A 24,591-nucleotide genomic window follows, 5' to 3' on the forward strand; every position below is an offset into this window, starting at 1 on the left:
CCCTGTATGGCATCGTAAATATTTTGTACACCATTAAATATTTATACACCGCCGGAGTCTTCCATACTTGCCTGTCTGGAATGGACGTAATATTTGTGTGGGCATCGGTATTTAGTTCAAATTTGTACGAAATACCAATGGACACACAAATATTACATCAATTTCAGATAGGTCCTACAGTTTTCCATAAAATAATTACTGGTTTGGTTTAGTTTTACATTTGATAGTTAGTAGAACCTGAATGGTAGAAAAACACTGTAGCTGGATGTTTTGTATTTGCGGTGGTGATCGAATGAAACAAAAACACTTATATGCTTCAAATAAAGCTAGGTAGTGATGCATTCATGCATGACATTGTGAGCTGAAAGATTCTGTTTTTTGAACCTTTTAAATTTTAACAGCATTACTTGTTTATTCCCTATTTTTGAGCATAGGTGCAAACCGACTTATGCACAGCTTATGCAATGTTTCTTTAAATAATGCAGCCCAGGGAGCACTTAAAAGATCTTCCGAAAAGTGATCTTGCTATCATCTGTTTGATGATTGCCAACCCTCCTATTCCTGATACATCTGATTATTATTTGGACAATTTATGTGAGTGCCATATACATTTTCTCATGTGATGACATACTTTACTACTTTATCTATTTTAACAATCTTGTATACCTACACAATTGCGGTGAACTAGTTAAAGATGTGCTATATACGGTTCATGACCATAGTCTTCAAACTGAAAGAGATCTAACTTGTACTAAACTATTGTGAAGCCAATCATATTTTGATGCTATTATTTTGCTTGAAAGTCCATCACGAATTTATTGCAATGAGTGAGAAAATTAAAACAATGATGTAACAGATAGATAAAAATTTCAAGATACTGCAGTTATGAAAGGCGAAGGCTGAAGTAGCTAAGATGCTAATAAAGTGGTGTGTATTTTTCTTCCATCTGGATAGCTATATCCTGTGCTGCCATTTTTCTCGGGGAAAAAGAATAAGAGGAGCATATTTGTGCTGCCATCTAGTCTGTAGCTTTTCTGAAACAGTAGCATGCCACTTGTTTCTTCTAGATGAGGAGTATATTTGTCAAAAAGACACTGATTTGTAAGCATTCTTCTAGCAAGTTAGCTTTATATGTTCTTTGATCCTAGCATAATATTTCGTGTTTACTTAACTTTCTGATTAAACTAATTTTGACAGGAAGGTTCTTTATTGCAGTATCAAACTTTCTTGCTGTTGGATCTTTTGGCAATACGAATAACCAATCAAATCTGGCTCAGTGCATACCATTTCAGAAGAACACAACGATAGTGTTAACAAATGGCCAGGTTAATTATCCTGATGCTCTGACAGTCTGACTTGCAAAGCAATATGTTGTAGGCCCTTGTTTGTAGTAGCACAACAACTGCAGCAATGCTACCATTAGCATTGTATGAAAAATTCTCAAAATTGCTTTATTTTCTAGAAATATTCACCTCCTAGACACACTGGTAGTCTGTTGGGGAACTAGAACTGAGTCTAGTATGATTACTCAATGTAGAACATAATCTTAAATAGGAATGTAGATAGTTTCTTGCACGCTTCCATTTGTTGAAGATAGAAACCAAAACAGATTAAAGCTTTTTACCTGCTTGGTGCATCTGGCTCATTATGACATATGACATATTAGAACCATTAGGTCCTCTGACTTTGAGACCTAGTTTGTGCAAATTTAAGATCATAAATTGCAGCCCCCGTCAAGTCCACAGCATAGGCATGTGGAGCCTCCACCTGAGGGGGGATGTCGAAGTATGCTCACCTTTCCCTAATGGCTTAAGCTTTTGACTGAACTGCTTGGTGCATGAAGCTTAATACCATGGACCGGTAATCTGTAATCTCGTGTAACACTGCAGGGTCCAAATACACCTTAACTTTTGGTTTCTATCCTTGCTTTGCCCAAAAGGTTTAACCTTAGCATGGGTTGCTCCTTTGGCGTTACTTGCACATTATTCAGCAATAGGCTTAAGCTGGTGTAGCACCGAGTATCCTAATCTTAAGTGCAAGGGATTTACGTTATCTTCTGATGTATTAGCTATACACCAAGAAATTATGTGGACTTCTAATGTACTGGCCTTCGGTATGTGCAGATATCGCCAGGGATTTGGTACATTGGTTACTTTAATGGCCTTGGACCTGCTCGCACACAATCAAAGATGGTACGCTCAGTCCAGATTAGGGCATGCCCTGTGCTGCATAATTATTAACTTTATAATTCCGCCATGTGGCATAATTACGTAATACACAACTTGAATCTTGATAATTATACCTTTTCAGATTAGCCGAGGGAGAGCACTATCAGTGAGCACTAGCATTACGGTAGAAGGATGTCCTACTTCAGCACTATGGGGACCCTACTGCAACCAAACTATTGAAACTATTGGTTGTTCTCAGTTTTCAAGATATAACAACTCAAGAGATCTTCTAGGTCTGACTATCAACACCCGGAAAATATTGAAAACTAAAGAAAATACTAGACGTACCAGCTTCTTATCAAGGTCGAACCATCCAATAGGACATCAACTCGAGTCCAATGGTACTAGCGTAATGGGAGTGGAGAATTTGATCACTTGTGCCATTTCAAATGACTCACTATGCCTCAGGCAAGGCGATATAAAGTTTTACTTCTTGGATATAGTCAACCAAGCACTGCAATTTGAAATTACAGCTGCAAATTTTAGATTATCCCAAAGTGCATCCTTAATCTGTTATCTGCGCTGCAATGCCTTACCTCAGAGAGATTTGCACGATTATTCAGGTGATATTAGCAGTGCTCCCTTGGTTATAAAGCTGCCAAATATTGGACGATGGTATATCGCAATTGAGATTCTGAACAAAACACAGATGAGAAATACAACCGCACCTATGCTGGATACAATTTGTTTCTCATTTGATTGGCAAGTAACTGGATGTCTGAATGGAAAAACTGGAACCGACTGCTCATGGGAAGCATATGTGCTACAGGTAGGTTGAGTAATTGACAGAGATGCATTCTGTATGATTTTTAGTGCATACACTTCCATCTTTTAACTGGATGTCTGAAGGGGAGCCTTGGCGCAGCGGTAAAGCTGTTGCCTTGTGACCATGAGGTCATGGGTTTGAGTCCTGGAAACAGCCTCTTGCAGAAATGTAGGGAAAGGCTGCATGACGTGAACCGGGCTGCCCTTTTAGCCTTGTACCTAACTAACAAGAAAGATAAACATAGCCGTGGCAAAGACTGGGTTGATCTTTGTGTTGGCCAGTTAACGGTGTAGTGGCAGCTAAATAATGGTGCCTACCTTCTTTAAAAGTGTAGTGGGTTTACCTCTTTCTCTTCTGTTACAGCATCTTTGAAATAAATGAAATTTTTAGTTTGCCTAGAATCTGTTTAATTACTGCCGTGAAGGCTGATGTGTTACTTTCATGGCAATTCCTGTCTTTTGGTCATGAAAATTATGCAATAAATGAATCAAGGCAGAATGATTAGTGCGAGAAGCTAAATAAGAGCAAAGTAGTTACTTATCACCAACATTTGTGGGATTAGCCAATGTTATGAATCTCACTGCTATTGTCAGGGTTCTAATATTTTTCTCTAATGCTGTGCAATCTTGCAAATATCAGATAATGTTGAATTCGAAAATGTCATATATTTTTTAATGCAAGGAGTACTGGATATTCATCCTGGACGTTATCCAATAATCTCATGTGCTTGCATTTATTTTTTGCAAAGTAGATTTTATTTATTATGGTGCTGCAATTCTGAACGTCTCCTGTTGAGATAAAGCCAGCATGTTGCCACCCAAGGTGGGACACTAGATTGATCTCTTAATTTTAGTTATTACTGCAATTTAAGACTTTTGAGAGTGGTATGTGCACTCTTTGTTTCTATGAACTTCACTTCTTAGTAGGTGTCTTTATTAATTACATGTTGTTTACGTGCAGAGAGTTCCTAAAAGAAATCCTTCTGTTCCTTTTGAGTCATATTATGTTCCTACTGATGAGGGGGCATTGCTGGAATATAGTCACTTCTCGCTCGAAAAGTTCTTAACTAACTCATCCTTTGAGCAATTTGCATGGACTTATTTCTTTTTGGATGTTCCCCAAGGTTCAGCAGGTGCACTTATTCATGTCCAGCTAAAGTCAGATAAAGAATTGAATTATGAGCTGTACTCAAAATATGGTGGTCTACCATCAAATGATAGTTGGGATTATTACGCAAGCAGGACAAGCAGCAGTAACGGTTCAGTATTCTATTCGCTACAGAATTCCACGGATTCAGACATGGATCTATCTATTTTCTATGCCAAGGAGGGAACTTGGTGCTTCGGAGTCAAGCATCCAAATTATACTTCAAATTCTCAGACATATATGTCTATATCTCTTCAGGGATGCCATAGAAATTGTAATCAGAAAGGTGTTTGTCATGCTTCAGTTGATGAAAGCGGGTTAACATTCTACAGGTAAATAATCCTCAAGGTTTCCCCTGCTATTTGGATGCATTTGCATTTGTATGCCCTGTATATGATGTTTGATACAGTACTCAACAAAAAAAAGTATTTGTTTCTAGCTACTGTGATAATTCTTAAAGATTTGTTTCTTCTCATTCAACAGCTTCTGCACTTGTGATCGTGATCATGGTGGGTTCGATTGCAGTGATGAATTAGTTTCACCTAATGGTAAGTCTCGTGTTTAGTTTTGAAATTTCAGTGTGCCAGTGATTTTACAGTAGAAGATTCTTCTCCATATAAATGATGAGCAATACTTCAATCAGCTACTACTGTTAGTAGTCAATTATTGATGTAGTCTTTTGACTCATTTCCTCGGCAGTGCACTTTATATTTATCAAGAGAAACGTTGCAAATGTTCGTATGAAATTCTTCGATCATTTAAACATTAACATGTGCTATGTTTGGGCACTCTTAAGGTAACTGATTCTTAGGAAGTTTGCATTCAATAAAATAACATGTACAAGTAAGCAAGTAGCCATATAGTAACATTAGTAGTGTAATGTTACTGAAATAACATGTACATGTAAGCAAGTAGGCCAAATGTTTCCTACCATCCAGTGGCAGTTACCTTCATGTGAGTTTTGTATATTGTATGTAGAATCTGTCAAACCAGAGTATGTACGTGTAGTATGTAGTATGTAAGAATGTTTTGGTAGTATATATACCACTTTTTAGGTAGTATTTATATTATTTTATACATCAAATCTGAAGGTATTTTTGAAATATTAGTAAAAACTATGGATTAACATGCAGTATTTTCATATAGCTCGCTATGAAAAATCTTAGATATAGTATATGAACATACCTAGAATGATAAGTATATACTACCACATGATAGTATATGAGACGTGAGGGTAACTACCACTGGGTGGTAGGATATATAGGGGCTGTTTGGATTGCGCTACAGCCAGCCCTGCCAATCTATGGGCAAGCCAAATAATCAGTGGAGTAATCCTCCGCTCACGACGCGCCAACGATTTGGAAAAAAATGAACTGGAGGGAGTGAGGCGGGCTAGACATACCAAATAATTGGTGCCCAACCAAACGCGCAGCGATGTCTGGTCAACGACCATTATTTTGGAAGGGCAGCTCATGGCTCCCATCCAGACAGCCCCATAATATATCATCCAATGAAGAAACGGTTGATGTAACGAGTAGATTCTTATTATGTGCCTCACTCTAGTTCCGAACGCTGTCCACAGAATACTCATGAGTTGATGGCAACAAAATGAAAACTTGCCAGATGTAAAGTTTTTTTTTTCTCGAGCACACAAATGTCTTGAGTTTCATTTTGTAGAAGAAGGCGTCAAAATGACGCAAGGTTTACAAATTGAAACCAAAAGCAAAACGCAAAAAGGCAACCTAGGCGAAGCAAAAGAAAGAAGTAAACCCAAAACCTCTAAACTGTTAAAACCAGACTTGAGGTAGAGAGGGTGAGCTGAACACGGGAGAGTTGGTTTAGCTCCAGCGAGCATCCACAGCTTGGCTTCACACAGGATCAAGTCAACTAAAGCTGAGCAATCAGGTGTGGCGCCATTGACGACGCAGTCATTGCGCAAGGTCCAGTTGTATAGCTGACTGATGTAGGGTGGAAACCCTAGGGCCGATCTTTCACGATTGGAGTGGATCCTACGGAGAACACGAGGGAAAACACGAGGGGAAACACGAGAGAAAACACTCAAACCAGCAAGATTCGATTACACATGTGCTAGATCCTCGAAACACAAAGAGATACACAATCCACGATCAACAAAGGACGATACAAGTAGCAAGTTCTTCTCCGTGAGGAGGTCTTGAGGGGTCTTCCCGTGAGGGGTCTTGAATCCACTTGGGGGATCTTCTCCGTGGAGGTCGTGAACTCCGATGGAGAAGGGATCAAGTGGAGAGCAAAGCTCTATCTCAAATGAGCTACTACTTTGCTAACCCTAATACGGAGCTAGGGGACGAGTATTTATAGTCCAAGGGGTAAGTTGGGGATACATGGGGCGAAACCCCTTTCGCTGCGCACAGGCAGGGCGGTAGTACCGGTCATGGGGGCGGTTGTACCGCTTGGAGCTCTTGTACTGGATCCTGGAGGTATTTCCGGAGGTGCTTAGCGGTTTTACCGGTGTTTGGAGCGGTTGTACCGGTCTGATGGCTGTTACGGGGATAAACCGGTGCTGTACCAGCCTTGCACCGCTCGATCACAGAAGCTGGACTGGTAGTTGGGCGGTAGTCGGGCGGTTGTACCGCCCGGGCGGTAGTTGGGCGGTTGTACCGGGGTTTCTGGACTGGGCAGATTTTCTTCATGCTCTTGATGTCCACCTTGCACCATAACTTCTCCTTGGTTGCTTTCTTGGTACCTAAGCACGCAAAGCATCTCCGTTTGAGGTAGTAGCCATCTCTCAAGTGGGCCAAAGGGGAGTTCAACAAGGAGAGTTAACCTCGTTCTCGGTAGCCCTTGCACGAGCTCGTGTCATCGGTCTGCGTGATGTCTTGGGAGACGAAGGTAGGTCCATGGGGATGGTCGTAGGATGCTCCGCATCACTGACTATTCAGACTGTAATTATCTTGGCCAGTAAGTCTAATCCATTTTCTTTTATCTGATTCTACTATGGACTCGCATGTTGATAAACTGTATTAAGTAAACTTCATTTGAGGATCAAAATGCAAGAAATAATGAACCAGCATGTGCCTAGTTGCCGGCATAATGAACCAGCAGTTGGAAATTCTTAACATATCAGTGCAGGCTGCAGGTTATTTTCAAGGAGAATGTGTTACCTTATGCAATGAATATCACCCTTTTGACAAGTTGTGATGCATCATTTTACATCTATGCAATAAATTATTAAATTATAATATTGGTTATATCTGAATGCAGGGCACATCAGGCAGTCTGTCTTTCTAATCGCATCAAATGCTGCAGCAATTTTACCTGCCTTCTGGGCCCTCCGGCAAAAGGTATACTTGTGCTTCTACTAGCATGATGGACTGAAAAAAAACCCTCAATAAGTATGATATTTTGCCTACTGGTCCACGGTTCTTCCCTTTCTTCAGTGAGGGGGGATTAGCCAACAAAAAATGTGCCTTTTTGGAAAATAGGGAAAAACTTCTGGACATTCGTTAAACCATTTACTTAAATTTGATGACCTAGATATCTACTTTGCAATTTTATGGATCCTCAATGCAATTTGCTATTTTATTTACATCTATCAGCTGGTGTAAGGAAACTGTCTTATCATTTGGGGATTATTTGTAGTTCATTAGTCATTACACAGAAGTGCTATCTCTGGTTGAACATAAAATTGTTGAAAGACCTGTCAGATTTGAATGAAGGCCTTTGTGCGGTCAGTTGTCTTCATCTCATTTTCAAAACAAGCATCTTATATGATCCAATAGGAATATATACACGACTACACGAGTAAAGTATAAAGTTTCATGTTGAACTATGAGGCAAAACATTCTGCAAGTTATGGAGTTAGGGAGAATAACATGATTGTTAACTCAAATAGATCCTATCGGTATGGCAGGTGTTGAGTTCGGAGGGATGAAACATGTAGGTCCCAAATGAGAAATGACTGATAAGCTGCTAGATTGTCTTACTGCAAAACCATGCCTAAACTAGTTCCATATTATTATATCTTGATATTTTTAAAATATTCTCCACATTCAAAAAGCTAAATTTGAGTTTTCTTTTTATATAAACGGAGTAAATTTGCTCAGTAACATGGTAACCTTTTTCCCATTGCCACCTAGGCGTTTGCCGAATGGATTCTTTACACGTCTAGTGGAATTTCTAGTGCTTTGTACCATTCATGTGATGTGGGCACCTGGTGCATACTATCTTTTCGTGTATTACAGGTAAGATGCTCATCACATACTGCTAGTTTACATATCATTGACATTTATTGGACCAAGTATCATGGCCATGTGTATTATTATTCTAATACGAGGTAGACCACCTTGCACCTTCTGGTTGACAGTCAACTTCAGTTTAGGAAAAGGCCCAAGAGGAACACGAGCATAATTTACAAGTTTACATGTAGTTGCATCCAATGAATATATATTTTTAGCATGCAGGCCCTCGGTGCATGAACTCGTGCAATCATGTATACCTAATTAGTTTACATAATAACATTGATGTATCCTAACGTATAGGCTTCTACTGTATCATAATAACATCGATACAACAAAAACAACAAAGCCTTCGGTCCCAAACAAGTTGGGGTAGGCTAGAGGTGAAACCCATAAGATCTCGCAACCAACTCATGGTTCTGGCACATGGATAGCAAGTTCCCACGCACCCCTGTCCATGGCTAGTTCTTTGGTGATACTCCAGTCCTTACGGACTCCTCCCATGTCAAGTTCGGTCTACCCCGACCTCCCTTGGCATTATCAACACGCTTTAGTCGTCCGTTATGCACTGGAGCTTCTGGAGGCCTACGCTGAATATGCCCAAACCATTTAAGACGATGTTGGACAAGCTTCTCTTCAAACGGTGCTATCCCTATCTCGTATTTTTCATTCTGGACCCTGTCCGTCCTTGTGTGGCCACACATCCATCTTGACATGCGCATCTCCGCGACATCTAACTGTTGAACTTGTCTCCTTTTAGTCGGCCAACACTCAGCGCCATACAACATTGCGGGTTGAATCTCCGTTCTGTAGAACCTGCCTTTTAGCTTTTGTGGCACTCTCTTGTCACAGAGAACGCTAGAAGCTTGGCGCCACTTCATCCATCCGGCTTTGATTCGATGGTTCATATCTTCATTGTTATCTCCATCCTTCTGCAGCATTGACCCCAAGTATCGAAAGGTGTCCTTCTGAGGCACCACCTGCCCATCAAGGCTAACCTCCTCCTCTTCGTGCCTAGTAGTACTAAAACCGCACCTCATGTACTCGGTTTTAGCTCTACTAAGTCTAAAACCTTTTGATACGCAATTTTTATATTTAATGCAATCCTAATAAATTGAAAGCTGATGGATGAAGTTGGAAGTAAGGAACATGATGGCAGTTCCGTCGTGACAAATAGAAGTGACGCAGCATTATTTTTCCTGGTTGATGCTAGTAAGCACCCTTTTTCATGGCGATTAATTGGTTTAACATCGAGGACAAGCATTTTATAGTGAGGTACTGTTATAGACCTTGGTCCAAAACAGGGAGATTTGAGAAGAATTAAGGTCCAACTACCAAGCATAGGGCACTTGCCCTAAAGATGTATGTGGATCTGTTTTCTTGCCCGCTTTCGGACGCACACATCGCCGCGGTGTTGGCCATGTTCGGTTGGGAGTCGCCGGCTGTGCCTCTCGAGGGGGCGGAAGTGTGCTAACGGCCACACCGGCGGCATGGTAGGAGTTTGCAATGAATACGCAACCCTTGAGGATGATGGTGTGGAATGTTCGCGGGCTAAATGCGCCTGCCCGTCGGAACGCTGTTTACCAGGTGGTGACTGCGGCCAGTCCGGCCATAGTGTGTCTCCAAGAAACCAAATTACATGATGTATCGCTAAATGTTATACGACAATGCCTCGGTGCTAAGTTTGGGAAGTTCTTCTACTTGCCTGCGCTGGGAACGCGCGGTGGGATCTTGGTGGCTTGGGATGCCATAATAACTCAACTTTCAAACCCGCATTATACCAACCATATGCTAACGGCGCTAGTCAAGTGCCCCGATGATGAACAACCTTGGTGGCTCACGTGTGTGTATGGGCCACAAGAGGAGAGTGAGAAGGTGGAGTTTCTGCAAGACTTGGTGGATATTCGAGACCTCCACGTGGGGCCTTGTCTTGTGGCCGGGGACTTCAATCTCATTGCTTGTGAGGAGGACAAGAACAATGTCATGATTAACCGCAGGATGCTGGGGAGGTTTCGCGCAAAACTAAACTTCCTAGAGCTAAAGGAGATATATTTAAATGGAAGAAGGTACACGTGGTCAAATGAAAGGAGAGTCGACACTTTGGAAAAGATCGATCACGTGTTTGTTTCTAATGAATGGGATGTGGCGTACCCAGCAAGCTTTCTTTCGGCCTTGGGTACGGCGGTCTCGGACCATTGTCCGTTGGTGCTGGATATGAATGTATGCATCAGCACGAAGAGTCGATTCAAATTTAAATCCTTTTGGATTAGAGCAGAAGGATTTATGGATGTGGTGAAGCTGGCTTGGAGCTCAACACCTGCTGCCTCAAACGACTATCTTACGCTGCAAAACAAGCTAAGAGCCACTGCGGTGAGTCTCCAAAGGTGGAGTGACCATTGGATCGGGAATGTGAAGCTGCAAATAGCTATTGCTCTTGAAGTTATAAAGCAACTTGACACCGCCATGGAGGGAAGAGCTCTAACTGATGCCGAGAGGGAGCTGAGGAAATGCCTGAAAAAGAAGCTCATTGGTTTGAGTTCCCTGGAGAGGACGATAACGAGGCAAAGGTCAAGGCTGCTGCAATTGCGTGAGGGGGGGCGGTAACACTTGGCTTTTCCACCAGCAGACCAGCCAGATGCAAAGAAAGAATGTTATAAGATCTGTGAAGCACAATGGGAACCTATATGCTGGGCAGGACGAGGTTGCGTCGGCAGTGGATGCCTACTTTGGTGCGGCATTTGGTACCTCGGATGCTAGGAACCATACTCTCAATTTGGATATGCTAGGCCTGCCGCACCTGGACTTAACACATCTCGAGCACCCGTTTACGGCTGACGAAGTGGAGAAGGTAATCAAGAGCATGCCACTAGATAAAGCTCCGGGACCAGACGGGTTTACCGGGAGGTTTTATGCAACATGTTGGAACATCATCAAGGAGGGCTTCATGAAGGCAATGGACTGTTTCTACAAAGGAGATATGAGAGGTTTAGCCGCAATCAATAAGTCTTTAGTCTCGCTTTTGCCCAAGAAGGAGGGAGCACTGAAGGTGGGCGATTTTCGACCAATAAACCTTGTTCACGGGGCCATCAAGATATTTGAGAATGTGCTTGCTTGTCGGTTGGTGGAGGATCTACCTAAGCTAGTTGGCAACCATCAAAGTGCGATTGTAAAGGGCAGATCATTGCATGGTAACTTCATGCTTGTGCGGAGCGGCTGCACGCCTTGAAGAATTCAACTGTTCTGCTCAAGCTTTACATATCAAAAGCTTTTGACTCAGTACAATGGCCTTTTCTAATTGAGGTTTTGCAACAGATGGGCTTCGGGCAGACGATATAGTACTGTTTGTCAAGCCTAATCCGATGGATCTTGAGGTCTGCAAGTGCATTTTCGAGCTGTTTGGGGAGGCGGCAGGGCTGAGAATCAACATGCGCAAATCAGCGGCCCTACCTATCAGATGCTTTGAGGAGAAGATAGCTATGGCATGCAACGAGCTTCAGTGTCCCTTGGGATCGTTCCCAATCAAATGCCTTGGGCTACCACTATCATTAAGGAAGCAATTAGCGACGCAGTTGCAGTACTTGGTTGATCATATGGCAAATAGATTGCCAAAGTGGAAGGCAACACTTATGCCAAAGAGTGGCCGACTAACTCTGGTGCAGTCCGTCCATGCCAATCCATGCTATGATGGCACTTGATCTCCCTATGAAAACTATCGCGGCAATGAACAAGATTTGCCGAGGCTTCTTGTGATGTAGAAGAGCTGAAGCGGATGGCGGCAACTGTGCGGTTGCATGGGACATGGTGTGTACGCCGAAGTGGGCAGGTGGTTTGGGGCTGGCAAACCTAAGATGGATGAATGTCGCCATGCAGGCCCGTTGGCCGTGGCTTAAAAGGACCGATGAGTCAAGGCCGTGGAATGAGTTCCGAATCAAAGTCGCGGACGAAGCAAAATGCTGTGCCAGGCAGCTATGAGGAGTACAGCGCGGTCGGGCCGCACAACACTTTTTTGGGAGGACAGATGGTTAGATGGCCAAAGAATTCAGGAGATTGCACTGCGTGTGTATGACCTAGTTCCACCCCGAACACGCAGGATGAGATTGGTCAGTACAGCTATGGAGAGCGGATCTTGGGCGATGGACTTCAACCCCAACTTTGGGCCGGGCACCCTACATGAATTTCTCTCACTTTGGCAGGTGGTTAATGCTTGGGATGCATCTGATGATGCGCCGGATGAGATAACATGGTCGTGGGAGGCAAATGGGCGGTTCTATGTGAGATCAGCGTATGCGACTAGGTTTTGGGGACGGGAGGTAATCCCAACAGCCGACTTGACATGGAAGTCGGGTGCTCCTATGCAATGCAGATTCTTCACCTGGCTGGCCATGAAAGACAGATGCTGGACCTCGGACGGTCTTGTGCGAAGAGGTCTACCTCACCAGGCTGCATGCCCTTTCTGTGATCAAGAGGAGGAAACAATCAACCATATAATGCTCACGTGTGTGTTTGCTAGAACAATTTGGGCGGCAATTTGTGCTGCGTTGGGTTCACCAGATTGGACCCCCTCTCCCCAAGACTCACTGGTGGAGTGGGCAATCGACGAGCGAAGATCGAACAGTGTGAGTATGAAGGATCTGCGCACCATCTTCGCACTTGGTGGGAATTGTGGAAGCATAGGAATGCCATTGTCTTTGAGAGAGCGCAGCCTTCGATCGCGCAGTTGCTACAAAAGGTGAGTTATGAGGGTTTGGTTTGGTCCTCCGCTGGACTACTGAAAGGGAATGTAACTCCCTTCTTTAGTAGGGTAGAGAGGTGGGTGAGTGGTGAAGATTAGCATGTACTAAAACCCTGTAAACTATGGTGGAGGCACTCTTTGCCTTTCTTCTTTAATATATGATATGCACACTCGTGCATATTTGGGAACAAAAAAGTTAAGAGGATCAACAAATTGAAGGAGAGAGAAAAAGACAGAAATTGCGGAACCAAACCATCCATTGACACATACACAAACAAAATTAGAGTTCATTGACATATTTAACAACATTTGGCACCATGAAAACAACATTTGCGGGGCTGCATGCATGATGCATCACTCTGATGCAGAGGCCAGGGGTGATTCTCCTTTTCTAAAAAAAATGAAAACAACATTTGCAAGAGAGGCGTCTGCCATTGAATAAACTGAGGCAAATAAGGTATGGTATATATGTGTATTTCTTTCTTTTAGTTTGAAAAAACAATTCAAGAAACATTAGACTAAACCAAATTTAAGGATCCAGATTAGCACTTTCCATTTTATATGTATGTTCCCTGTGAAGACACAAGGCTAAATCCAAAAAGCTCAGAACAAAAACATAAGTAGAAAATATATGCAGCATCTGAGATGAAAAATATATGATCTTTTACAAAAAGAACAAAAAAAACCAAGATTTGCCACAACTGCGACATCTGAGAACACAACTGTTGAAATCTCCTTTCATTAGATAATTAAGTAATTAAGCACACGAAGAACTGCATGCTGTTAATTAACATGGAAATGATATACAGGCTGCAGCACAGCAGTCAACACTCGTCCGAATATCATAACCAGGAGAACAAATTTTAGAAATTCAATCAGATGTACAAATTCTTACTAACAATTTTCACTGTCATTGTGTCTTCCATTTTGCATTTTTTTAGAACTTCCCATTTTGCAGCTAGGACAATAATTTGTTTGGAGTTGTATTTTACGCCCAGTTTGGTCCCAATACCGGACTTCCAAACGGAGCTTAAGAGATACAGATGCTCCGCTCCCACCCCCGCCTAGCTCCCTCCCACCTCTAGCCCCGTTGCCGTCGAATCCCCGCCGGTGGCCCTCCTCCCAACCGCGCGCCCCCTCCAGCCCCTCCCCCGCGGCCCCCGCCATGGCTTCCTCCGGCGCTGACCCTGCTGGGCGCCGAGCGACCCTTTCCGACGGCGACCGCATGTCCTCTGGTGGCTGCGAGTTCGACTCGAAGAGCGAGTCCTCGTTGCGTTCCTACAACGACGTCGTCCGGACTCCGCCGGCTCCTGCCCCGATGCCTCCGGCACTGCCTGCCCCGGCGCCCCCCCGACAGCCCGCCGCAACCCGCCTCGGCCCCCGCTCCGAAGTGCACCGCGTCTCCGGCGGGGTTCAGGTCGACGCCGACGGCTTCCAGCAGCCGCGGCGCAGGCACCGCGGCAACTGCCTGTGCTCTCCGGCCGGGCCAAGTCCCCCGTCGCCGGAGGAGGTCGCGGGGCTCTGCTTCCGCTGCCTCGACCATCGCCATCGTGTCCGAGACTGCACCAATGACATCCGCTGCCGTCGATGCCTCGAGTCTTGCCACGACTCGCGCTCCTGCGACAACAGGCGCCGCGATGCCGCCGGGCGTACCCGCACCACCAACGACCACGTCGGCCCCTCTGTCGTGGATGCTGCCACGCGCCAGGCCACTCCCCCGCCGCCACCCCAGCCGCGCCGGGCTGTGCCTCCGACGTCGCCCCAGTCGCTGGCGGCCGCCCTGGTCGTGGCGCCTCCCCCCTGCACGCCGGAGCCCGAGCCCGTGCGAGTCATCATGGCCCACTCCGTCAAGATGGAGGAGGCGGAGGACGTCCTCAGCCGCTCCATGGTCGCCTCCATCACCGGCAACCGACCACGTGTGTCCGGCGCTGAGGTCTCCGCTGTGCTCATCAACACGTTTGAGTTGGCCGACGGCGACTTCACCGTGCATGAGCACCACCCCGAGGACTTCTTGATCTTCTTCGGCTCCCACACCACCAAGCGCCGCCTCGACGGAGAGCACTTCATCAACTCGCCGCGATTCTCGCTCTCCCTCAGGCCATGGAGCAAACTAGCCCACGCCGGCTCAGGCGAGCTCGAGTACCGCGTCGAACTGGAACTCCGCGGCGTTTCGGCGCAGGCTTGGCACCTGTCCACCGCTGAGCACGTCCTGGGCACGAGCTACTGGATCGAGCGCCTTCACCCGAGGACGCGTTCCAGGGCCAATCTGGCGACGTTCAAGCTGGCCGCGCGCACTCACCACCCCGACAGCATCCGCTGCGCCGCCGTCCTGGAGATTGTTGAGCAGATCCCTGCGCGCCTGAGCCCCGACAAGCCCACCATCAGGACCCTCACTTACCCCATCGCCATTGCTATGGCCCGTGTCGAGCCAGCTAGTGCTCCAGTCCTCCGCGCCCAGCATGGCACGGGACAGGGTGGGGATGGTGCGCACGACGGCGCCCACGACAACCGCAACCGCGCACCAGGACCCGGCCAAGGCAGGGCGCGCCGCCGGGGCCGCAAGCGCCGGTGTACGGACGCTCCGCCGCCCGGCCGCGCTGATGGCATGGCCATGGACGACGCGCTGTGGCGGGCACAGAACCGGCCCGGGCGTGTGGACGGACTTGCCATGTCGCATGCTTGGCCTGCTCCCGCCGGCGAGGGCGTGCCGCCGTCCGTAGGAGCTTTGCATGGCATCGTGGCCTGGTCAGCAGGGGACCCACCCCCCTCGTCGACGTGCCAGAAAAGGAAGAGGCAGAGGATCACAAAGGGGCGCTTTGCAGGCGGGCCCTGCGGATAAGACTGTCGGGGACGCAGCTGTCCCCGCGACCATGACGACCGCGCCAGTTGCTAGCGCCACTTTGGCTGTCGCGGCCCCGATGGTGGGCGTGGTGGCAGGCCAGGCCCCAGATGGCGATTTCTCGTTGGCCGCGAACTCACCAGAACCAGCGCAAGATTTGAACCTGGCTGGGAACGACGCGCTCGAGGATGATCGCGTGGGGGCCACGTCCGGCTCGTTCGATCCCATGCACTGTCGGGATCTGGACGCCGTCAGCGAGGTTCCTGATACGCCGCCAGCGCTTGCAGGCCATTTTGGGGCTCGGTCGGGGCAAAGCAGCAACCCCTCCCCCCCACACGCCAGCGACTGCGGAGATGGGCCCTAGTGGCGACGACTACCTGCCCCTCGGACCCCACACGGAGGCCAGCGCGCTGTCCCCGACAGACTCGCAGCCACCCAATCCACTACCCCTGACGCCTGAGTCGCGGCTGGACAGGCCCCAACCCCAGCCCACTATACAGGAGGCCGCCGCGGGCCTCGTTGTCGCCCAGCCCATGCAGACGGGAGCCCAGCATGGCTCCCCACGCCCGACACCGGGGAGGTTCGCGTCGCCGCCAATCACGCTACGCCGATCTCGCGCACGCCCTTGCAAGCCGAAGACTTGGACCCTGGGAGAGTTCCTCGCGGCCGCAACGAAACACATTACCGCGGCTTTGCCAACTCCAGGGAAGAGACCGCGCCGCCCGCTGAACTTCACGCCTAGACGTGGTCGATTGGCCACCACCGCCGTCTCGTCGGCTGCGCCGCCCACTGCTGAGCGCCGCGCACAAGTTCAGCTCCTCCGCACGCTCGGAATTGTCGGGACCAACCAGAGGATCACTGCCGCCGAGATGAAGGCGTACGATGACATTTTTGCGGTGCCCATCCCGCTCTCGGTGCTCACGGCCATCGCCGCCCTGGTAGACCGAGAGCTACCCGCGGACTTCTCTACCGCGGCTGCTGCGACGGCCACCGCTCGGATGGCCGGCTCGCCATAGGGCTATCGTGATGTCCGTCCCCGTCGATCATGTCCACCCATGGATCACGATATCAAGATAGCTATATGGAATGTGCGCGGCCTTAACGCGCGTGCCCGGCGCTATGCCGCTAGATCGCTGCTTAACACCATCGGAGCCTCTATTGTATGCCTACAAGAAACTAAAATGGCTTTGATCTGCTCGTCCGTTGTCCTCGATGCCCTCGGTTCGGAGTTTGACGACTACACGTACCTCCCAGCGAATGGTACGAGGGGAGGCATCCTGCTCGCGTGGAAGAGCAGGGTCGTGTCCATCACTGCCCCCCTGTTCACCACAAACGCCGTCATGACAAGAGTGGCCACGGCTAGTGGCACGCCGTGGTGGATGTCCGTCGTTTACGGCCCCCAAGAGGACGAGGAAAAGATCGCCTTCCTGCAGGAGATCCGCGATATACGCGCGGACTGCCCCGGGCCGTGGATGCTCTGCGGTGACTTTAACTTGATCTTACGCTATGAAGACAAGAATAACGGCAAATCGCCGCATGATGGGAAGATTCCGCCGCCTCGTCAACGACCTCGCGCTCAAGGAGGTATACCTCAATGGAAGACGATTCACGTGGTCCAACGAGCAAACTCCGCCCACCCTGGTGCACCTGGACCGCGTGTTTTGCACCGTGGACTGGGAGGAGTGCATGGTGACTGCCACTTGAGATGCCTCGCCTCCGTCGTGTCCGACCATTGCCCGCTCCTCCTCGATTGCGCGCCCACACATGTAGCGCCTCCACTTCGAGGATTTCTGGTTGCGGCTCGACGGATTCCACGACACGGTTGCCGCGGCTTGGGGATCGGTGCACGACCCGGACCCTTTCCGGCGTCTCATGCTGCGCCTTCAGAGCACTGCCCGCACACTGACGAGTTGGAGCGCCAAGTCCAAGGGTTGCATTCGTGACAAGATGGCCATCTCCCGCGAGCTCATATCGCGTTTTGACAAAGCCCAGGAAGACCGCACGCTCTCCCCCGCGGAAGATTGGCTGCGAAAACAGCTCAAGATCTCATACTTGGGGCTGGCTTCTCTCGAGCGCACGATCGCGAGGCAGCGAGCGCGGATCCCCACGCTCAAGGACGGCGATGCTAACACAGCCTTCTTCCACCGGCAATGTTCATTCCGCCGACAGAAGAATCACATATTCAGCCTTGTGGTCGAAGGACAAGCGATCACTGATCAGGAGGGAATGGCCCAAGCGGCCTTCACGTACTTTGACGATCTACTTGGCTCCTCCGCCGCCCGCAACCACATGCTGGATCTATCGCAGATCATCGAACCCCATGATCTAACTGACCTCGAGGCACCATTCAACCCGGAGGAGATTTGGGACGCCGTCAAGCGCCTCCCGGCCCGCAAAGCGCCGGGGCCGGACGGATTTACCGCGGAATTCTTGCGGGCCTGTTGGAGCATCATCAAGCAGGACTTCTTCGACGTCTTCCAGCAGCTCTTTGAGCTGCGCGGTCGTGGATTCAGCAAGCTCAACCAGGCCCTCTTGACATTACTCCCAAAGCGAGCAGATGCGTGCCAACTCCGTGACTACCGGCCAATATGCCTCATTCACCTTGTGGCGAAGATATTCGCGAAGGTGCTATCGCTCCGCCTAGCGCCCAGATTAGGAGACATGGTTAGCCGCAACCAGAACGCTTTCATCCCGGGGCGGAGCCTGCACGACAATTTTGTCCTCGTCAAGCAATCGATGAAGCTGCTGCACCAACTTGGGGCTCCGAGAGTGATGCTCAAGCTAGACCTAACGCGCGCCTTCGACTCCCTATCTTGGCCCTTCCTTTTCGAGGCCCTTGGCCAATACGGATTCGGACCTCGCTTCAGGGAGTGGCTCGCGATCTTGCTATCATCTTCGAGCACTCGGATCATGATCAATGGTGAGCCGGGACCGCCAGTTTGGCATCGCTGCGGGCTGCGCCAGGGCGACCCCGTATCCCCGCAGCTCTTCGTGCTCGCCGTGGACATCCTTGGGCGCCTGATCAGCCGCGCCCACGACGCCGGCATCTTGCAGCGGCTGCACCCCCGACGAGACATTCCGGCCATATCCCTGTACGCCGATGACGTGATGCTATTCTGCCACGCCACGCACAGCGACGTGGAGGCCGTCCGCGCGATCCTGGCCCTATTCAGTGAAGCAAGCGGCCTCCGCGTGACCCTCAATGGCGACCCCGAGGCGGATGCAACAATTGATCAGATGGGATGTGCGAAAGCGGGGCTGCCCATTACTTATCTTGGCATCCCGCTCATGCTACGCCGCCCCTCAGCTGCCCAACTACAACCCCTCGTCGACTCGGTGGCTGCTCGGCTCCCCGCATGGAAAGCATGGCTCATGAACAAAACCGGGCGGCTGGCTTTGGTCAAATCGGTGCTCACCGCGATTCCGATACATCAACTGCTCGCGTTCGCGCCGCCCAAGAAGACCTTGAGACAGCTCGAAAAGGTCCAGCGCGGCTTTTTGTGGGCTGGGCGCGCTGTTGCTAATGGCGGACACTGCCACGTCAACCGGCGACGTGTGTGCCGCCCGCTCGAGTACGGCGGCCTCAGGGTCCAGGACCTGGAGCGTGCTGGCCTCGCGCTGCGCCTGCGCTGGATGTGGTTCTCCCACACGGACGACGAGCGCGCATGGCGAGGCCTCGACCTCCAGTTTTCCCGCGAGGAGCGCGCATTGTTCTTCGCATCGACGACAATGGAGCTTGGCGATGGACTGACGGCACTGTTTTGGGATGACCGATGGCTCAACGGTCAGTCCATGCGTGAACTCGCACCGGCACTCTACCAATGCATCCCCAAACGGCGACGCAAGTCAAGAACGGTGGCCGCAGGCCTAGCGGGCAACGCTTGGGCTCGTGACATTCAAGGAGTGATAGGGATCCATGAGATTGGCCAATATCTCAGACTTTGGCAAGCCGTGCAGCACATCAGCCTATCAAACCGGCCTGACCGAATGCTCTGGAGATGGGCGGCTAGTGGCACCTATTCGGCACGGTCTTGCTACGCTGCAACCTTCCACGGGTCCATGAAATGCCCCTCCTGGAAGCTTACCTGGAAGAGCTGGGCACCGCGCCGCGTCCATTTCTTTCACTGGTTGGCTAGCCGGGACCGGTGTTGGACGGCGGATCGACTCGCCCGTCGCGGCCTGCAGCACCATCCACGATGCCTCCTCTGTGATCAGGCCCCAGAGTTGATGTGGCACCTGCTCCTAGAATGCCCGTTTAAGCGGCAAACCTGGCACGACGTGCTGGCTTGGGCGAGGATACCTTCACAACCGCCAAGCAATGAGCCCACCCTCACGGACTGGTGGCAATGAACGAAAGGGCAGACCCCACATGCGTTACGGAAAGGCCTGCAATCCATCGCCATGCTCGTCCCTTGGATGATCTGGAAACAGCGCAATGAGTGCGTCTTCGAGAATGCGCGCCCCTCGGTTACCACACTCGTAGATAGGATTAAGGCCGAAGCCAAATGTTGGGCACAAGCTGGCGCATTGGGTCTCAGGGTAGTCCTTCCCACTAACTGGGATGTTCACTGATAGGGTGCTAACCCATGTAACCACCACCTCCTAGGAGGATTGTATCTTCTCATCTTTCCAATGAAATGAAACGCAAAGAGTCCTTTGCGTTTTCTCGAAAAAAAAAATAAACCACAGAAATGCTTAAAAACTGACCCCAGATTCTTAAGATTTCCCAGCGAACGCCCAGAATTGCCATGCGAAAACAGATAAAATTGCCATGATGTTGCAAGGGATTTGCCATGCTCTAAAGCAAATATTACCATGTGGTACAAAAAATAGAAAAACTGCCACGCTGCGCAGTGTAATTGACATGCGTTCAATCTGTATCTGCGGGTCCTAAGGGCGTTCGCTGGGATTGCTTAGAAAACTGACGTTCGCTGGTTAGTGGTGTCCATAAACTAACTCATCTCTATCACACGCCATCCTTAATGGGCATAAATGTTCTTCCAACCGGCCACAGGGCCCATGCCCATCTGACCTTAACATGCCGAAAGTCCAGTACAAACCTACTTACGAGTGGTTGAGAAAGTTCTCACCAGAGAACAATTATATGCGACCTCATGTGCTCCATCTATTGAGTTAACCTTTATAGTACCCTTTGGGAATCTTGATGTCATGATTGATATATTCATAAAGCATAACTTACACAGTTCTCTAACAGGCCGTGTATTCTAGTACAGATGGGTTAAGTAGATTTAGAGTAGAGGAAAACTGGGAATGCAATGTCTTGGTTGGATGGTATTTGTTTCCAGTCTGGACTTTGGCCTGTGAAATCATGTCCTTTGGCTGTTTTTCTGTTCAGCCCGTACACTGTAAAATCTCCCTGGCCCACCCTCCATGACCTCTTAATAGTGTTTACGGCCATCACAATTGTGGGCCTTATCAGCAAAATCACGTTCTTGCGATGTTTGAGCTAAAGCCGAAAAAATGTGTGTCGCATAACAAGTTTTTCCTGTTTGAAATACTTCTAATACATCATTGGCCATGACCACTGGACTGTCTTGCTTCAGTTTTTGGACTTCTGGCTTTCATTCATGGCTGTTGTTGGTACATTCATATATATGGCTACAATTAAAGAAGCTTCAAAGCGAGCAATGCATACTGCTGTGTTTATTCTGACAGCTATTTTAGCTGCAACTGGTGCCACCAGGTATGGAAGTCACTGCTTAGTTTCTTTGATCAAGTATCATGGACACTGGGTGCATCAATGTATGATAGTTACCATCTCAGATCTGCCAATATTGGTATCGTCGTTGCTATTGGTTCATTTGGCCTGCTTATTGGATGGATATTGGAATTCTCTACCGCACGAAGATTTGTATGCTGCTCGTGGCGAATTAACCTCAATGTGCCCCATAGGTGTGCTTGCATTCATAGTTTCATGAATATATGTCAGCAGCTAATTTGTGTATCCTCTGTATCTTAATTTCACATGCACACATCACGCTAACACTGTTGTGTTTAGGTTATAGCAATCACGTCTCCATTATTTCCTTTGGTTGGCTGATGCATTTTTCCTATTGCTGTTCTTTCTTACAGATGGCCAAACCTCGCGGCTTTGTTCTGGAATACTCTGGAGATGCTGAACAAGCGGTTCCGTTGGCTGTATTTACTTTTTGGTTTCATCACATTATCTTTTGCAGCTTTAAGCTGGAAGCTAGAATCAAATAGTAGCTATTGGATTTGGCACAGGTATGGAATCATTTCTTCAGTATTGAAAATGCTACATCATGTATTTTTTGTACAAGTTGTACTAAAGCTGCGACGAGTAATATGGATTGGTGGCAGTACTAAGTTTTGCAAGAGCACATTTTGTAGCATGATGTATATCATCTTGAAGCACAAAAAATACATTTTGAATATAGAGCGAACGCACTCAGTTGAAGAAAGTCTGCTTTTGTACCAGCACATTTGATGTATATTCTTATCCTTACTATGAACGAACTAAGGTGAAAATTGTTTTCTCTGCAGTATGTGGCACATAACTATCTACACATCTTCATTCTTCTTCTTATGTTCAATGCGTGTCAACACTACGAATCATAGTCCGGAGACAACCTATGAGCTGACAAGGCAAGATACCTTGCCAACGACAGAGTCAAGTCAGACCTAAGGAATATCGGGAGAACTGTACTCCATACCTTCTGGTGGTAAACTAGAGATCCATGGACAAAGGTCTTATCTTACTACAGCGAAGAGCTTGATACCAGATTCTTTCTGGCAGGATATGCATGTGCAAGCCACATTATACCGTAAATTTGCACGTATATATATATATATATATATATGGCTTCCTTGCAATTTGGGATGTAACGCACAGTTATTTGAGGGATATTGGGACTACACATGTAAATTGGTTGTCACCTGCATCACATAATAATTGTAGATAGCATGGTGCAGGGAAAACATTGATTAGGAACTAGGCAGATCACTCGATTGGGTGTCACAGCTAGTCGGATGATATAGGTGGAAAACAAGTAGGGAAGGTTACCCAGGTTCATGCACTCTCGGTGGATGTAAAACTCTACTTCATGCTTGATTGTATTGATAGATGGGGTGTACAAAGTACAGGGATGATCTTGGGGTGTGTTTGATTGGCGAACCAAATGCATTGTAATGAAATGGTTCCATTCCAGTGGAACGGGTCAGTTTCATTCTAGTGTTTGGTAGTAGGCAAAAAGTACAATGGGTTGGTTTCGCTCCTGTATTTGGTTAAAGAGTTGTAATGAAAAGTAGAAAGCATAAAATTTGAATTTTTGTTTGTATTTTCAAGACAAATAATGTAATGTTAGCTTGTCCCAAATTAATTGTCTTGGATTTGTGTAGACATGGATGTATCTAACACTATTTGTATTTAGACAAATTTAAGACAATTAATTCGGGACAAAGGGAATATATACGTTGACAAGCATGACACATTATGGGAACGTTGCATGAAAAACAAACAAAAAATCCTATGAAACACCTAAGATTTGATCTATGAAGATGCTAGTGTCACGTTCAATATGCAATCCTATCCGAGAGGAACTCGAAGGTCCTACCAAGGATAGTCACATATTGAAACGCTTTTGCAAGGTGGATATCATTACATCGTGCCATTATATAATAGTTGGGAATATATACAAGGCATACATACGTCACATGAATACATCAAAAACTCATACATGAGAATTGAGAAGAACATTTAACTATGGATGAAATACAAACAAAAACTCAAACGACATCCGTCTTGCTAGCCCAGGCTGCCGACCAGGAATCTAACCCAAGACCGATGAAGAAGAAGAACTTCAAAACAAGTAAACATCGCTTTCACGTCATGATCATCGCATTACTTGTACCTGCAACTGTTGTTGTAGTAATGTGTGAGTCACGAGGGCTCAACAATCCAATTACCATGGGTATCAAGACTAGCAAAACTTAATGGGTATGGAATGGATAAGTGGTGAGGTTGCAGGAGCGCTAAGCATTGTTTGGTGGCTAACTTGCGAATACAAGAGTAAGATGAGAAAGTACGCAAACGGTCGTAAACTAGTAATGATCAAGAAGTGATCTTGAACTACTTACGTTCAAATATAACCCCATCGTGTTCTCTTCTCGAACTCACTTGAAAAGAAACGATCGCGGTTACGCACGTGGTTGGTGTATTTTAATTGAGTTTAGTTCAAGTCCACTACAACCAGATATTAAAAATTTCCATCTGCCACATAATCGTGGGCACGACCCTCGAAAGTTTAAACCCTGCAGGGGTGTCCCAATTTAGCCCATGACAAGCTCACGATCCGCGGAGACAACCCTCCATCTCGGGACCCTCCGATCAGACTCGGAATCCCGGTGCACAAGACATTTTAACAATGGTAAAACAAGTCCAGCAAGACCTCCCGGTGTGCCGACACTTTGATAGTAGCCGCACGTATCTCGTCTCAAGCCATGACCGGATGAACACTACGTACGGCAGCCGAAAACCCCAGGTGAAGGGGTGGCACCGCAAGTGGCTCTGTTTTGGGACCAACACCATCAGCACCGCCCCCTTGTATTATGTGGAATTAAGAATCCTCATGTTGATGATGCCCTATGCCAGTTAATTATTTAATTCAATATTATTATGTTGGCAA

The 24,591-nt window shown here is 47.6% G+C and overlaps 1 protein-coding gene across 5 annotated transcripts in view; it reads left to right on the plus strand.

Annotated features, from left to right (window-relative positions):
- The window catches only part of LOC119267839, a 25,123-nt gene extending 1,879 nt beyond the window's left edge, over positions 1–23,244 (plus strand). Inside the window, exons 3-14 of one of the 5 annotated variants that reach the window (XM_037549289.1) lie at positions 486–594; positions 1,216–1,325; positions 2,124–2,192; positions 2,311–2,997; positions 3,955–4,472; positions 4,624–4,688; positions 7,381–7,460; positions 8,256–8,360; positions 21,490–21,629; positions 21,710–21,866; positions 22,019–22,171; positions 22,451–22,590. In XM_037549289.1, coding sequence (XP_037405186.1) covers positions 486–594; positions 1,216–1,325; positions 2,124–2,192; positions 2,311–2,997; positions 3,955–4,472; positions 4,624–4,688; positions 7,381–7,460; positions 8,256–8,360; positions 21,490–21,629; positions 21,710–21,866; positions 22,019–22,150 — 2,172 coding nt within the window. In that variant the 3' untranslated portion in view covers positions 22,151–22,171; positions 22,451–22,590. Of the gene's footprint in view, positions 1–474; positions 595–1,197; positions 1,326–2,123; positions 2,193–2,310; positions 2,998–3,954; positions 4,473–4,623; positions 4,689–7,380; positions 7,461–8,255; positions 8,361–21,489; positions 21,630–21,709; positions 21,867–22,018; positions 22,172–22,450 lie in introns of those variants that run through there. The other 4 variants (XM_037549278.1, XM_037549297.1, XM_037549304.1 and 1 more) reach the window with 4 other exon arrangements.
- Positions 23,245–24,591: the final 1,347 nt, after the last annotated feature.

This window comes from Triticum dicoccoides, chromosome 1A (assembly GCF_002162155.2).
Source record: "Triticum dicoccoides isolate Atlit2015 ecotype Zavitan chromosome 1A, WEW_v2.0, whole genome shotgun sequence".
NCBI classification, from domain to species: Eukaryota; Viridiplantae; Streptophyta; class Magnoliopsida; order Poales; family Poaceae; genus Triticum; species Triticum dicoccoides.